This window comes from Gigantopelta aegis, chromosome 10, assembly GCF_016097555.1.
Source record: "Gigantopelta aegis isolate Gae_Host chromosome 10, Gae_host_genome, whole genome shotgun sequence".
Lineage (NCBI taxonomy): Eukaryota > Metazoa > Mollusca > Gastropoda > Neomphalida > Peltospiridae > Gigantopelta > Gigantopelta aegis.
This window is the reverse complement of record NC_054708.1, coordinates 86,112,108-86,129,607: the sequence shown is the minus strand read 5'-3', so window position 1 is coordinate 86,129,607 and position 17,500 is coordinate 86,112,108. Positions and strand designations below refer to the sequence as shown.

The following is a 17,500-nucleotide window of genomic DNA, read 5'->3' as shown; positions in this document are numbered from 1 at the left end:
GTGTGACCCTGTGTGTGTGAGTGTGTGTATGTGTATGGTGGTATGTGTGTCTGTGTGTGTCTGTGTGTTTCTGTCTGTGTCAGTAGGTGTGTGGGTGTCTGTTTGTAGGTTCGTGTTGGTTTGCGTGTGGGTGGGCGTCTTTGTGTGTCACTGTGTGCGTGTTTGCGTGTGTGAGTGTATTAAGTGAGTGTGTGTGTGCGCGTGTCTGTGTTTGTATGCGTCTGTGTGTGTATGTATCTGTGATCTATGCGTACATATTTGTGTGCAGGTTTGTGTGTAGGTGTTTATGTGTCTGTGTGTGTGCCAGTGTGTGTGTGTATATGTGTGTGTGTGTGTGTGTGTGTGTGTGTGTGTGTGTGTGTGTGTGTGTGTGTGTGTGTGTGTGTGTATGTATGTGAGTGTATGTGTCTGGGTGTGTGTGTGTATGTGTCTGTGTATATCTGCGTACATGTGTGTCTGTGCTGTTCACTATTTAGGTAGTGAATAATTTTCAATCTCATTGTTTTGTTGTCTTGTTGACTTACAAAGGAGTACTTGTATCTTCTGCTTTCTGACCACCCATTGGAGTAATTGTAGAAGGTTCAACACTAGCATTACTTGTGCGGCGAATTGACGACCTCCTAAAAATATAAACATACAATTTGTCATGATAAGTCCGTCCGTATGTGTGTGTGTGGTGTGTGTGTGTCTGTGTGTGTGTGTGTGTGTGTGTGTGTGTGTGTGTGTGTGTGTGTGTGTGTATCTGTGTGTCTGTGGGTGTCTGTGTGCGTGTCTGTGCTGTTCACAATTTAGATAGTGAATTTCCAATAGCATTGTCTTGTTGTCGTGTTGACTTAACGAGGTGCACTTGTGTATTCTGCTTTCTGACCACCCATTGGCGTAACTGTAGAAGGTTCAGCACTAGTATTATTTGTGCAGCAAATTAAAAACCTACTAAAAAGATAAACATACAATCTGTCAGAATCATTCCATGTATGTGAGTAGTATAAGGACCTGTTTCGCCCCATAACCAGCTTTCCGTGACCTTGTCCTTGATGACCTTGCCACGTCACGGCCTTGTCACGTGACCTGGTCCCGTCCTACTGACCCAGCCCTGACCTACTTAGACTGATGTACTTAGACTGGCCCTGACCTACTTAGATTGGCCATGATCTACTTATTTTTACCTACTTATACTGACCCTGACCTACTTAGACCGCGAGTTACATGTTAATATGGGGACTCAAGTGTATGTACAATTCATGTACTGAATTAGTTTGGTGCGTCGTGTTACATCCGTCATATCATATCCTTTTCGCTGTGCGAACTTCGAGAAAGTTTTTCAAAGGTGCCGTTTTACTGATACGTCCCCCCCCCCCCCCCCCCCCCTAAAAAAAACAAAAAAACTAATACTGTACTGGTATTAATCCTAAAATATATAAGTTCATAAATATCGAAAAAGGCGGGAAAAGTTTTTCAAATACGTCGTCAGGTTAACGTCTAATGATTATGGGAGTGTTGCATTGTTAACTTTAAAAAAAACTAAACTGAAAGTTTCGTGCAGTGAACATGTTTTTGGTATGGCCGACGTCGACAAAGAACGTAATTATGTGACTTTTTAAGCATATAAATAAATAAATAAAACCATCCGTCTCACAGGGAACGCTTTTTTCATACTATCTCTATTATGTAGCTTAAATCAGATATCTATTTGCAATGTAGTCTCAGTCAAGTTCATTTCCCAAGTGGATTTGTTTTCATTAAATTTGTTTTCTTGTATTGAACATTTATTTATGTATTTATGCATGTTAAGGAATGTTTTGAAGCAGAACCCATCTACTACTGTACAAACGGCCTCTATAACCTGCAGTGCGGGGTCTGTATAAGTAGTTTGTTTTGAAATTTAACATTTCGTGTACGAAGTTTAAACAGACGTTTAATTAACTTATATTAGATTTTAGGGTACATACGTATATATTCACAATCAAGATATAAGGACATTTACGCTTTATAAATGTACCATATATACAGAGAAGATTTTTAGTTTCAGTATTCCTTTAGATGTGTATTGTGATTTTGTTTTAGTCAGTATGTGGATGTAACCTATTAATGATACAGAGATTGTGTTGTCCAATGGTTCAATCCTACTTTGAATACTCATCATATACTACTCAACCTTTATATATACCAAATATATGTCAGCAATTTGTGCACATCTAAAATGTATGCAATTATGAGACTATGTAGAGTCGATGATCCCCACAATTATGTTTTTTCCAATATCCCTAGCGAAATTTAAAACTTTCAAATCATTGGCAGAATATTGTAGTGAAAACAAAACACAATGCCTACAACCATCCGTCCATCGTTTCGAGCGGGACTTGTGTGGACTAGCAAATTTTTTGGTTTTTTGGGGTTTTTTTTCATTTATTTCTAAATTACAATCACTGGTCTACCTAGAGAACTACACATGGATAATAAAATGGACACACATTGGGTTACATCGAGAGGCCTTACGGGCGACATGTGAATATTATTATTAGTGTTCATTTCTCTTCATCATCTTGGAATCATCATCGGTATTGTCATTGTCTACTGACAGTTTTCTCGTGAATGCGCACCTCTGCATGTTACCGTACTTACAGAACACCTTCCTCGACGGTGGCTGCCTGTTTTCTGAGCAGTTCTGAGCTATAGGAGCCATAAGAATCGGAGTAGGAGCTATATGAGCCGAAGCAAGAGCTATAGGAGCCAGAGCAGGAGCTATAGGAACCATAGGAGCCATAGGAGCAGCAGCAGAAGCTATAGAAGCCATAGGAGCTGGATCAGGAGCTATAGGAGCCTCAGGAACAGGAGCAGGACCCAAAGGAGATGGAGTCATAGGAGCCTGGAGTTGAGATGAATGGACGGTCTTCCAATGACGTAGCATGTTTGATGGCTTTGAAAAGTCTTTGGACATACGGGACACGGTCTCCTGTTCATGACAGTTTCAGGAATAAACCAATTCTGATTCATGATGTTGACTGTTGAAGTGCTCGTCGTGAACTGGCGATGTCCAAACTGTCACGCCCCCTTTTATAGTCTTCTCAGAAATGCTTGTGCTGTTTCTGGCCCATGCTAGTCTGCTCTGGTTCTTTCTGTTCCACGTCACTTTGTTCTCGTTTTCGTTTCAGGTCGGCCTCGGCTTGTTCCACCACCTATTGTGTGGGGGAGACCATGATGACGTTCAGTTCCGATGGTTTGTCCACCTCTTGTTTGTGTTTCTTCCATGTGGGATCGTAGAGTTCTAGACAATGATCCACGCTGAGTTGTCATGGTCGGCTCTTAGCAGTTTGTCTTGAGCTTGTAGTTTGTAGAAACGGGTCCACTTGTCGACGTCGGGGACGTATAACTTGTACTGGTCTGACATGTTGCTTCTCCAAAGGTTCTACTTCAAATGGGGGTGTTGTCTATTACCCTTTTACTTATATACCTTTCCCTCGCATAAAGGTATGGTACAGGAGTGTTTGAATGTGTGTGATACATATGACCAGTGTCCCTCCTCCCAAGCATAAATATCATTGTGCTACCATGCGAGCTACATTGTGACCAAAATATTACCCTCTACCAGTGTCACTACCATAGGGACACATACAGGGACGCATCAATGGACGCAGGGCATACGTAAGAAAACAAAACCTGTTATTCACAGTTCTATTTACAACATACAACATGACAAAATAACACACATTTAATGTCTGAACACGTTGTTCACATAGGGGATCTTGGAGAGAGTCTGTAATGTTCCATCACTGGGTCGTCTGTCTTCTTCCATTCCATTCCAATATTTATTTACATGCTCATATACCACTAGGGTTTCAAGCATGTCTGTCACAGGCCCCTCCTCCGGATAGCCGGCAGGAGTGGTCCGGGACAGAAATATAGGGAAAATGTTGAAATTTAAACCAAAAATATTTTTGGGACATTACAATTTTGTTGTGCATTCCCAATATAAAATTCCTATTTTTAATTTTCGTCAAAATTTTGACCTGGCGATCCAAACTAAAAAAGGTCTCGGTCTACATATACTTAATTTAGCCCTTATGAGGAATTAGGTGGGAGGTTCATATGAAAGGTGAGTCGGCCTCACAGGAAATTTATTACTTGTAAGAGGTGCCACGTCGGTATTGGGAATCTAAGTGTGGCAGACAGGACGGGGCCGAGGCCCGGGGGAGGGGAGTCGGGAGCCCCCCGGACAAACCTAGCTCCCCTACTGCCAAACCGCCTACGCCTATGCCTACCTCTTGACTTCCGGTATATTATATAATTTTATTTATAATCTCGCGTCCCTTAGTCCTACAAGCTCGCCAGGCGCGATAAGAGAGGAAATTATTTTAGTATTAGTTAGCTGAATAACCATCATATATTCCCAATATATTTTATTATTATTATAGTTATATTAATTTCCCCCCTCATTCCCTAACTATCACTTCAAATGGGTAGGGACTTCCTACCATCAGAAGGATAAAGCCCAATGAGGAGGAAGCCCCAACCTTGATACTACCCAAAGACTCCCTGGTTCGTATTCCACCAAGAGGATAGTACACAAATGGGGAAACGAACCAGGTATGTCTTGTTACATAACTCCAATATTAATTATTTTAATCTATATAATAAGGGTTTATAGAGTGGTTATACCCAAGAAAGTGGGGGACAACAATAAAACCCGCCACGGACAGCCACATGAGATTACAAAGTATAATTAATCGTATTTAGCTAATAATATTATCTATATATCTATTTTAGTTTCAAGCACGAAGGCCATCAGGAGCCTGTCAATACCTTTCTTGTGCTCAATCGGTGGATTCAGTAAATTTAGACCGTTGAGCTCCAAATTATTTTTCCTAAAAAAAAATTCTAAGTTCTTACGCTTTAACATATGTCTGGTGCATTCAAGTAGAAAATGTTTCACATCCTCTACCTTATTACACACCAGACAATTAGGTGTGGGAGATTTTTTTATTTTAAATTTGTTTCCATTAAGGCCATAACAAACTCCCATTCTAAGTCTCGAAATTATTTTTGTGGCCCTAATGTTAAAGGATATAGGACCGGGTCCCGCGGCCTTCGGCTTGATGTGTGCATGCCACACCCTGGTATGGTGGTCCCATTCGGACTGCCATAATTTACCAAGGTGTGGTTCCAATATAGAATTAAGTTCTTTATGATTGTGTTTGATTTCGATTCCTATATTGGTGTCACGTAGGCTATTTCTGGCGTTTGTGTCAGCCAGCTCGTTTCCTGGAATGCCGACATGTGCCGGCACCCATTCTAGTCCTACTTTGGTTCCACTGGTGATAATGCTATTGTAACATTTATATATTTTATTGATAATTTCGGGTCTTATACCCCCACATCCTATTATAGCCTGGAGTGAACTTAATCTATCGGTGAAAATCACATATCCACCAGGGTCCTTTCTTTTTAAATTATCATTTTGGATCCACATTAACCCATAAAGTATGGCAATAAGTTCAGATGTATATACCGAAGCATTATCAGTAAGCCTGGCCCTAATGGCTATCGGTTTTTTATTTTTATTACTTTGAATAACAAAGGCCATACCTGTTTTCCCAGTGTCTTTCGATCCGTTTGTGTACACTTGTACACAGTCAGGATAGAATTTCTCTACCACTGCTTGAAAGATAAATTTTTTAATATATGGGTTATCATATTTAATTATTTCTTTTCTAATGTGGAAGTTTACCACTGGGCGCTCGAACCGCCATGGATAGTCGAGTCGATCATTAGCATTACTAATGGTCAGTCCAGAGACGCCAAAATCAGTGGCAAATTTATTAAGATATGAAATGATGGACATGTCTTTATCACCGACAGTTTTAACCTTTTGAGGAATTAATTTGTTAATAGGAGAATCAGGCACTTGGCTCCTTGTTTTATTTATATATCTGAAACCCTGCCTGATTCTCCTCAAAGTTAAGGGTAATACTCCCAATTCCACCATTATACTATCATATGGAGTACAGATAGCTCCCCCAATAATTATCTTGAGGGCTCTACCATATACTCCATCAAGTTTTTTAAGGTGTGTCTGTGCTGCGCACCCAAAGGCCAGCGCACCATATTGGAGTCTGGACACTATGAAGGCCTCGAAGACCATGAGCAGAGTTTTTCTATCTGCGCCCCATGACGTACCGGAAAGTATCCTCAAAAGATTTAAATAAAAGACACAATTACCGGTAATTCCAGTAATGTGTTCGCCAAAACTGAGAGCATGGTCAAAGATTACACCCAGAAATTTGACAGATTGCACCTGTTTAATAATAATATTTTTAAATTTCAACTCTAAATTGCACCTTCTTTTAAAATCTCTACATTTCTGAAAAACTATACTATTAGTTTTAGCTTTGGAAATGGTAACCCCCCAGGCTGCTGACCATCTATGTAGATTATCTAAATCATTCTGGAGGTCTGTTTTGATATCATCATAGGATTTACCTATCCTCCAGAATGCTGTGTCGTCAGCAAAAAGTCCAACACTTAAAGATGTTTTAGTGCTTTTGTTTGTAGTGATTAGTGCCGTATCTAGATCGTTAATAAAGATTCCAAACAATGTGGGCGCTATCACTGAGCCTTGTGGTATACCATTTTCCAAATCCATAATGGGGGAAAAACATCCATTTACATTTACGGCAAATGTTCTTTCTTCTAAAAATTTTACTATAAATGTGAACATTGCCCCTTTAATCCCCATTTGGTAAATTTGAACAACAACCCACGTCTCCAGACCATGTCGTAAGCCTTTTCAATGTCCACAAAAACTCCGGCCACCTTGAGGCCATTCCGAAAGGCATCCTTGACCTCGGTTTGAAGTCTTACCAGGTGGTCGGTAGTTGAGTGGTGTCTCCTAAAACCACTCTGGAAAACCGACAATAATTTGTTGGTCTCCAGAAAGTGGATAAGGCGTTGATTAACCATACACTCCATGGTCTTACAGACGCTGGATGTTAAGGATATTGGCCTGTAATTTAATGGGTTGAGGGGATCCTTACCCTGTTTTGGAAGTCCAAAGACCTCTGCATGTTTCCAACTAAGGGGAAGGGTCCCCTCTAGCCATATTAAATTAAATAACTCCAGGAACAGTCCGAGGGTTTTGGTAGGCATATGTTTAAAAAGTATATAGCTAAATCTATCTGGCCCTGGAGCTGAGCCTTTACGGTTACCAAAAGCCTCCTTCAGCTCCCGGAGTTTAAAGGGTGCATTATATGGTCTGTCAAAGTCCGGGCTGTGATCTTCATGGGGGATAGGGCTATCTCTTTCCATTTTAATTTTTCTAGTTTGAAAAAAAATTGAGTAATTAGTTGTAGCCGAATTTTGTTTAAACGTTGCTCCTAAAGCATTAGCTTTTATTTGATCATTATTATAAATTTTACTGTTTTTAAGTATATTATTATTTTTTGTAGATCTCCCCTGAATCCTTTTAATCCTAGACCATACTTCTTTTACATCTGAATCCTTGTTTAGCGAACTGCAGAACTGGTGCCATGAGGCGTTTCTTGTTTTAATAATATTTAATTTTAATTTATATTTACTTTCTTTAAATTTCTGTATATTTTCTAAAGTTTTATTTTTCTTTAACTTACGTCTACATCTATTCCTATTAACTTTTTGTTTTGATAGTTCCTCGTTCCACCACGGGACGGAAGCGCGGCTACCCTTTTTACTAAAAATCGGTATTGTTTTAGTGGCTATTTCAATTATTGCTTTAATTAAATTATTATTAAATGTATTAATATTCTTATCCTTAATCTGCTCATGATCCAAGAGACCACACATGTGACCAAAGTCCACCCAATCGGCTTTCTCTAAGTTCCATTTATTTTTATTATTATTGTTTTCATTATTCCAGCTATCTAAAATTAAATTTAATTTTTATAGGGAGGTGGTCGCTGCCCAGGTCATCAAGAATCTCCCACTCACATTTGGCTGCTATATTTTTGGAGACAAAGGATATATCCAGACAAGACCAGGTATGGTGGGTGTCTGATAAAAATGTAGGCTTCCATCATTTAGACAAGCCATATTTAAATTGTCCATACACTGTTCTATTAAACTACCTTGTAAATTAGTTTTATCTGACCCCCATAAAATATTTTTGCAATTAAAATCCCCAACCACTATTAAATTTATATTATTATTTCCTATTGGTTTCAAAAAATCATCTACAGTTAATTTTTTACCAGATAATCTAGTATGTACATAATAATTAAAAATATTTATATTATTATTTTTAGTATGTATTGTCACCCCCAACACCTCGATCTCTGGACTCGTCCTTATCACAGTTAGTTGAGAGTGGGAAATTCCATTTCTAACAAAGGTAGCTACTCCCCCCGTAGATTTATTGCCACTATTAAAAAAGAGTCCTGTATAACCTGGAATTTTGTATTCTGTAAATAATTTATCTTTTTTGATTTTTTACTGAGGTATTCGGAAGTAAGGACTCTTGAATAGCAATAATATCAATAAATTTATTATGATCAATATAATTTTTTAATTCAGGGCTGAAAGTACCCTAACTAAATAGGGAGCTGTTATCAAATGATCTGAATTTAATTGATTGGTCCCTGAGGTTACGCCGGCATAGGAAGTAGCAACCGAGACTGGTCTGCTAATATTAATACCAGACTCAGTCTTGTTAGTAAATTTTTCGCCAGCTGCCAATCCCGGGGGGGACGGCCTTACCACATTTGCTTCCCGAGATCTTTTTGGAATGGGTACCCTGTCTGCCATGATGCGAACCACCCTCCTATAATCAGGGCACCCCTTGTCATGGGTGCAATGAGCCCCCCTGCAATTTGCACAAGATAACGGTCTTGTACATGGGTTATCCGGGGAATTCTCTAGTGGCTCTACACTTTTTTGTTAGGTGACCCCACTTCTGGCATCTGGCGCATTTGACAGGTTTAGCCTGGTATGGGTGTAGACGGTGTTCCACCCCCTTCACCCGTATAGTTTCCGCCGCCGTGGGTTCGGCCAGTAAGACATCCAGATACCCATTGCCCCAAACTGTTACATTTGAGACCGGTATATCCGGATTGTCCGTCCTGACCGATGAGAAGATGGCTGGGCCATTAGCGCCTCTTAGGTCTGTTTTTATAATCCTACGTAGAGAGAGGGGTGGATTACCTCCTCCATCCCTCTGTGAAGGGCCTCCCCTTGATACCACCTCGAAAGGTTCCCTGTTTGGTTGAGAGTTGGAGGGACGCTTTATTTGTGTTTGGGCGCCCCCCTCTCTCACTGGTCTAATTTGTTTATAAAAGGGGGGAAGAGGCCCAGCCCCCCTCTGCCCCTGGCGGGTTTTCACACCGGATTCCAGGGGGGGGAAAGGGTCCACCTCCATACCTGAAAAATTTAAACGTGTTGGCAAACTGGTGTTGGCCTTTGTAGATGGAAGTACCACCCTCCCTTTATTTGATTTAATTCTTTTTGTCCCGGGGGGTGGTTCTTGTTTTTTGTTTATTAGAAAGTCTCCGGCGGTGGGAGATTCGGCATAATTTGAATCGGGTGAGTTAGCGAACCGGCGCTTCCTCTTTTTTAGTATCACCTCAGTGAAACCATCGGTTGACTGGTCGCGGGGGTGGAAAGTGACTACTTCATCCTTCCAGAAGCCCAGCCCCACTGCCGGGGGGGTATTCGGTATGTTGTCCAGTTTGTCGGATCTTGAGCCACTAAACTCTTTCTCCGACTCATTACCGGACAACCCCGAAACCCGCTTCGTGGAATTCCGCGACCCCGTGCCGCTAACAACAGTCGCCGGCTGCCTACGTGCTGTTTTACCATCTTGTTGGCAAAAGGAATCGAAATCGCCTATATTTGAATTAGCGCGGACGTCGTTGGACACCTTACGACCGACTCCAGCGGTAGTTTCTACGATTTGAATCTCCGACTCGACTCCTATCTCAACTCTCTCTGAGACGGTGGCCTTGAGCCGGGGGCTGATACTATTGTTTATAGATACATGTATTGACTCTGCCAAGGCCAAAGATTGGCTAGGGCCGGGTCCAAATGTCTCAATGTAGCTGTCCACTGACAGGTCATTACAGATATCAACATTGTCACCCCCATTGGGTTCTTTTTAACAACTGTTAAAGATAACCACCACTTCGTCTGCGCTGTCAGGGAAAGGTCTGATTTTCATGGTGGGCCCTAGGGCAGCAAAGGGGGCGTCCCACTGGGTTCTGACAAAGCAAGCTCCGCCAGGAACCCGGGAATAGAAAAAGACTGTATTTTTAAAAGCTCTTGAGAGAGAGCTTTGTTGCATCTCGGTTATTGAGTTTTGTAGGAACTGTAACCCATAGGGGGGTCGGGTCCAAATCATTAAAAAATACCCTCCTCAACCCCTGAATTTCAATGTTTTCTTGTTTGGATTTCCTTCTGATTAATTTAGTACGGGGGGGGGGGGGGAGTTGAAACATAGGTAGATGTAGCTGACATATCCCCGAGGGGCGAAAACGAGTTGGTGGTTGGAATGGGATATTCTAAATTTACCCCATATATCATGGACTCACCTTTATTCGAGGCGTTATCTACTTCCTCTTCATCATTAGGCATCGGCCCCGCTTTCCTCTTACGAGTAGTTGTGTCCGACACTCCCGGGGGTGGGGTCGGTGACCTCACATAGGCCGACTCTTTGGATGACACACCCGATGTTGAAAACGGGACGCTTACCTCGCCCTCCTTATCCAAAGATAACACTGAGACATCTTTATTTATTTTATTGTCAGAAGTCTCTTCCCCTGAGCAGTTGGTCATAACTATCTCTTCTTGTGTTGTAGGGGTGGGGGTGGATTTATTATTGTCATCTGAGGTTGAGTTAGATATATCACTTAAGTCACATGATAATCCTCTATCCAAACTCTCATCATCAGATTCAAGTAGGTTTTCCTCCCCCCGGGCGGACCTCTCCAGTATATATTTATCAACTAAAATAGAGAGGCCTCCCCCGGGGTGTGGAGTATCGCGCCTGGCGCGCTAGGACGGAGTAGACGCTTTCGGTTGTTTTGGCGTCATGTGTGTATCGACGGACGCGTCCCAAGCCAGTTGCTCTCCCGCCACACTTGGAAGGGATGAGTTGCTAAAAGTTGACGAAGAGCGGTTCGACATCTCGGTAATTATTTCACTTGCCAAACTTTTATAATTTCTTGACATCCTTGAAAATGTTTTATCGACTGGGTTGGTCGTGCAGCGATTATTTATACGTGTGAGACTAGGCCTAGTATCTGGCAATACTAGGACAAAGTTTAGCCATGTGTTAACTAAATTTATAATAGCCCCGGTAGCTATTTACGTGCGCAAAAAGGCACAACAAACTTACTTGCTAATATCTTCGTCTGCTTGGGTGTAGAACAATTAATTATTAAATTAATTGAATAAATTAAAGTAAACAAAGTTATTGTTATGTATTCTAATTTCGTTATAGTCGGAGCTTCCAAAACAACAACCTGCTCACCGGCTACACATCGCTGTCTTCTTCCATCGGTTACCGGCCTCGGTGGCGTCGTGGCAGGCCATCGGTCTACAGGCTGGTAGGTACTGGGTTCGGATCCCAGTCGAGGCATGGGATTTTTAATCGAGATACCGACTCCAAACCCTGAGTGAGTGCTCCGCAAGGCTCAATGGGTAGGTGTAAACCACTTGCACCGACCAGTGATCCATAACTGGTTCAACAAAGGCCATGGTTTGTGCTATCCTGCCTGTGGGAAGCGCAAATAAAAGATCCCTTGCTGCCTGTCGTAAAAAGAGTAGCTTATGTCGCAACAGCGGGTTTCCTCTAAAAACAGTGTCAGAATGACCATATGTTTGACGTCCAATAGCCGATGATAAGATAAAAAAATCAATGTGCTCTAGCGGCGTCGTTAAATAAAACAAACTTTACTTTTACTTCTTCCATCGGTAGACGCGACGTCCACAACAGTAACACATGATGGCATTGTGGTTTCCTGTGTAATAGAAACTAACCTTGGCAAGTTCTTTTAGTTTTTGACGTAACTGTATGGGCCACTGAGCATATGAAACCTCCGGGCATAGAAATGTTTCATTTTGGGATGATGACAGAACAAGTAATGTCTTGAGTAGCAGTCATAGGCAGCATCTGTTTCACGAGCAGCATCCCTCTGATCTGCAGGTTCATCTACGAGTTCACCATTATCGAATTCATCCATACGCTAACAGGCAGCATCCATTTGATCCATGAAATTTTCTTCTGGTTTGGTAGTCACTACCTTGCATTTGATTGTATGTCTGTAGCGTTCCTGGTTTTCTGTCTATCTACTCACTTATGAATATCAGGAACGTTATTTTCTCATTGCTACGATGGATAATATAATAAGTGTCGTGCAACCGTTTTAAATGTTGTCGGTGGACGTCCGTGCAAGAATGTGGCCTGACTGAATCGACCAATCAGGTTGGTCAAATTAGATTATTTTTCGACGCACGTTATTCATCCCCACTTGCGCTCGGGTTGTTTTCCTCTGAGGTTAGTTTTTGTGGGTTGTGTTGTTTTTCGTTTTATATATATGTAAACATGTTTGCTTCCATTCCTAGCTGTCTGCCCATTTATACATACGTTTAACCAATGTATATCTTATAAGTTTCAGTTATTAAAATTATAAATTAGCTACGTAAAGCGAGTCATGCAATGACCCGTGTTACGTGTAAGGTGTAATCGTCCCATATATAATTCCGTGTTTTTACCGTGCACGAACTGTCCGCTTAATCGTTTTGGCTGAGTTAGAGAACGGACGACCCGTCTGAATAAATTAAACCTGATTAAATTAGGATCTCATTGATTTTAATAAGGGGTCTTCGTCATTGTCGATGGTTTGTAACCCCATTCCGAATAAGTGAGTCCTAATTATATGGATTAACGACTACTTTAATAGGGTGTTTTGGTTACAAATAGCTTTGAAGGGGGCTGTCCAATATATATGATTTAACGGAGTTCGTGTACACCGGCATGGATGGGTAATCGTGTAAGGTGTAGAGCCTAATTATTTGGTGTGTGCTGTCCTGCAGATGTAAATCCGCGAATATTCTCTTTGCCGGGATTATCCACGACACATTCATACACGTCCCTAAATATAAGTATTTATTTGTATGGATATGTGGGTGTAAATTTATTTATTTAGTGGTAGTCAATTCATATATGGATTCTAAGAGGACTACCATACATATTTGTTATTTGTTTGTACTCCCTCGAATAAATGTGTAATCTGTTTATTTGTTAGTTTGGGTTTTCTGTGCTAGCCAAGTCGGTCTCTGGTTTATAGTAATTTCAGCCTTCTAGAGAATTATTAATAGACTCTTAGTACCAGCAAAAGTCTACAACCGAAAGGGGTAGCCGAACCCGTGGTCCACAGATTGGGACCCGAAAAGTAAATTTCATTACATGTCTTCCTGAACATTTCCCTTTTATACACTCGATGCCAGTCTAAGTAGATCAGGGCCAGTCTAAGTAGGTCAGGGCCAGTCTAAGTAGGTCAGTGCCGGGTTAGTAGGGCGGGGCCGGGTCACATGAAAAGGCCGTGACCTAGCAATATCATCTAGGTCAAGGTCATGGGAAAGTAGGCCAAGGTCACATAAGTAGGTCATGGCCCTATAGACGCCACTATACTACTTATGTGTGTGTGTCTATGTATGTGTCTGTGTGTACCTGTGTGTCTCTCTCTCTCTCGTGCGCATATGTGAGTGTGTCTGTGAGTGTGCACGTGTCTGCGTGTGAAGGTGCGTGACTATATATGTGTGAGTGTGCATGTGCGTGAGTGGTGGGGGTGCATGCGTGTTGGTATGTATGGATGTGTGTGTGTGTGTGTGTGTGTGTGTGTGTGTGTGTGTGTGTGTGTGTGTGTGTTTCGAGTGTGTGTGCGAGTAAGTGTGTGTATCTCTATGTGCATGTATGTGAGTTTGTGTGTGTGTTGTTCACTATTTAGGTAGTGAATTTTCAATCTCATTGTATTGTTGTCTTATTGACTTACCTAGGTGTACTTGTGTCTTCTGCTTTCTGACCACCCACTGGCGTATGTGTAGAAGGTTCAACACTAGCATTACTTGTGCGGTGAATTGAAGGCCTTCTGAAAATATAAACATACAATCTGCAACGAACAGTCCATGTGGGTGTATGTGTCTGTGTCTTGGTGTGTATGCGAGTGCGTGTGTGAGTGTGTGTGTGTGTGTGTTGTTTACAATTTCGGTAGTGAATTTTCAATCACATTGTCTTTTTGTCTTGTTGACTTACCTAGGCGTACTTGTATCTTCTGCTTTCTGACCACCCACTGGCGTAACTGTAGAAGGTTCAACACTAGCATTACTCGTGCGGCGAACTGAAGACCTCCTAAAAATATAAATATACAATATGCCACGATCAGTCCATGTGTGTGTGCATGTGAGCGTGTTTGTGTGTGTGTGTGTGTATGTATGTGTGTGTATGTGTGGATTCGTGTGTGTGTGTGTCACTGTGTGTGTATATGAGAGTGTGAGTGTATGTGTGCTGTTCACTATTTAGGTAGTGAATGAATGAATGTTTAACGACATCCCAGCACGAAAAATACATCGGCTATTGGGTGTCAAACTATGGTAAATTCAAACAAATAAAGTGATAAGCATCATCAATATAAAAATTCAACAGTTAAATTAAAACAGTGTAAAGAACTGTGCCAAAAATACAAATATCACAGATAGATACAATTAAAATTTAGGAGAAAAGTCAGTATCATGTAGAAACTGTAATATATGTTCTGGATGGAATCGAAATGATTCCAGTACATTTCGTCGTCCAAATATATCTTTTCGAGTTTCTTTCAGATACCTACACTCACTGTTCACACTGAGGTGGAGGATCTTTCTCCAAAATAAATGAATGGGTCAAGTAAGTATGACCGATGCCAGCACAACACAAGACTATTTCATCCTTCCTGCACTGCCTATAGGAGGACTGCCAATTTCCCAAGACTGGCTTGATAGCATGAAGCTTGTTCGCAACCGCACCGTCGCAATCATGTTGCCAATTCAAAAAGATAAATTGGTTGATACTATGTTTAAAATCGTATAAGGTACACCAACTTTGGCATGAGACAAATCCAAAGCAGACTTGGTAGCTGAATTTGCCTTTCATTGCCCCTGATGCCAACATGGCTGGGAACCCAACAAAATATAATGTCTTTATTGGCAAAAGATAAAAAGACACACTTTCGTATCACCATCCCAATTAAGGGATGATCCAGCTTCATATTGCGTAAAGCTTGGAGACACGAGAGTGAGTCAGTAAAAATAATACATTTGGATACAATCGAATCTTTGATTTCTTCTGAGGCTTTAATGACTGCCCAAACTTCAGCACTAAAGATCGATGCTGAGTCAGGCAGTCTCGTGGAAAGTAGTGTATCTGACGAGAAAAAGTGTAGCACAAGCCACAGAATTCCTATCCCGTGATCCGTCTGTATACACAGGAATGTAATCACGGTACCTGTCTTGAATTTCCATGAAAAACTGTTTATACACAACAGCATCAATCTGATCTTTCTTCAAATGCGCAAGATCAAACACAATTTTAGGTGATGTAATACACCAATGTGGTAAAACAAAACATGAAGGAGTTTCCAAAGTGTCAGTTAAATGAATGTTGGAAAGCGACAAAAAAAGCTGAATGCAAAGACCAAATGCATGAATAGCATTTGCCCGTGCATCAAACAACTTCATATATTTGTTATCAAACACTGCATCATGTGTAGGATGTTGTGATAATGATTTAATCTTCATGGCATACTGCATAGAAAGATTTGCATGTCTAGTACCTAAACAAGGTTTGTGTGCATCAACGTACAAGCTCTCTACAGGAGATGTTCTGAAAGCACCAAGATAAAGTTTAAGTCCCTTGTTGTGTATAGGATCTAGCATCTGCAAGTAAGACTTGCATGCCGACCCATATACAATGCATCCATAATCAAGTTTTGACCTCACAAGAGATTTATACAGACGAAGCATAACCTTGGGGTCTTCTCCCCATTCCGTATTACCAATAACCTTTAAAATATTGAGAGCTTTAAAGCCCTTCTTTTTAACATATTTAAGACGGGGTACAAAAGATAGCTTCCTGTCAAATGTAACCCCCAAAAATGTAGTCTCCTCCACAACTGGAATTGGATTTTTGTGGAGCTAAGTGGAGACCTCTTCTGGCAGGTATGCATACAAACCGTTTTTGCATTTTTGAATCTAAAGCCATTGTCAGTTGCCCATTGATGAAGTTTATTCAAACAAAGCTGCAAATCACGTTTAGTGATACACGTATTGGACGATCTATAGCAAATCTGAAAATCATTGTCATATAACGAGTAATCCACACCAGGTGTTAAACACTGGGTAATAATGTTAATTTTCACAGAAAATAACGTTACAGACATGATACTACCTTGAGGTACACCCATCTCTTGTGGGTGAATATCAAACAAACTCGACCCCACCTGGACTTTATAAGATCTATCTTTGAAAAATTGAGATATAAAAACTGGAAGTCCACCTCTAAGGCCCATGCCATGGAGATCGTTTAAAATCCTATACTTCCACGTGGTATCATAGGTTTTCTCCAAATTAAAAAACACTAAAACCTAGTGCTGATTATGGATGAAAGCTTCCCTACAAAGTATTTAGGTACTGAATTTTCAAACACATTGTCTTGTAGTCTTGTTGACTTACCTACGTGTACTTGTGTCTTCTGCTTTCTGACCACCCATTTTCGTAACTGTAAATGGTTCCTCACTAGCATTACTTGTGCGGCGGATTGAAGACCTCCTAAAAATATAAATGTACAATCTGTCACGATCAGTCCATGCATATGTGTGTGTGTGTGTGTGTGTGTGTGTGTGTGTGTGTGTGTGTGTGTGTGTGTGTGTGTGTGTGTGTGTGTGTCCGTGTGTTTGTGTGTGTGTGTGTGTGTGTGTGAGTGTGAGAGAGAGAGAGAGAGAGAGAGAGAGAGAGAGAGAGAGAGAGAGAGAGAGAGAGTGTGAGAGAGAGAGAGAGAGAGTGTGAGAGAGAGAGAGAGAGTGAGAGAGAGAGAGAGAGAGAGAGAGAGAGAGATTTGTTCTGTGTCTGTCTCTGTGTGTGTTTGACTATGTGTGTGTGAAGTCCTGTGCGTATCTGTTTCTGTGGGTGGGTGTGTATGTGTGCCTGTGTATGTAAATGTGTGTGCGTGTATGTGTATATTTGCGTGTGTGTACGTGTGTGAGTGGTTTTGCGTGTGTGTGTGTGGTTCACTGTGTGTATGTCCGATACTGTGTGTCTGTGTGTGTGTGTATGCTAGTGTATGTGTGTGTATCTCTGTGTGTGCGTGTGTGTCTTGTTCACTATTTACGTAGTGATTTTTAAATTTCATTGTCTTGTTGTCTTGTTGACTGAGTGATGTAATGTACAGTGATGTACAGTCAAACTTCGATCACTTCTCCTTCGATCTCTCGACGGTCCCGGCCGA

At 41.2% G+C, this 17,500-nt stretch overlaps 1 protein-coding gene across 1 annotated transcript in view; it reads right to left on the bottom strand.

Annotated features, from left to right (window-relative positions):
- LOC121383880 (mucin-17-like) overlaps positions 1-17,500 on the bottom strand; it is a 209,380-nt gene that overhangs the window by 126,219 nt on the left and 65,661 nt on the right. The window contains exons 22-25 of the mRNA XM_041513976.1: positions 16,729-16,824; positions 14,276-14,371; positions 14,016-14,111; positions 525-620 (exon numbers count right to left, since the gene is read on the bottom strand). Coding sequence (XP_041369910.1) covers positions 525-620; positions 14,016-14,111; positions 14,276-14,371; positions 16,729-16,824 — 384 coding nt within the window. The remainder of the gene's footprint in view (positions 1-524; positions 621-14,015; positions 14,112-14,275; positions 14,372-16,728; positions 16,825-17,500) is intronic.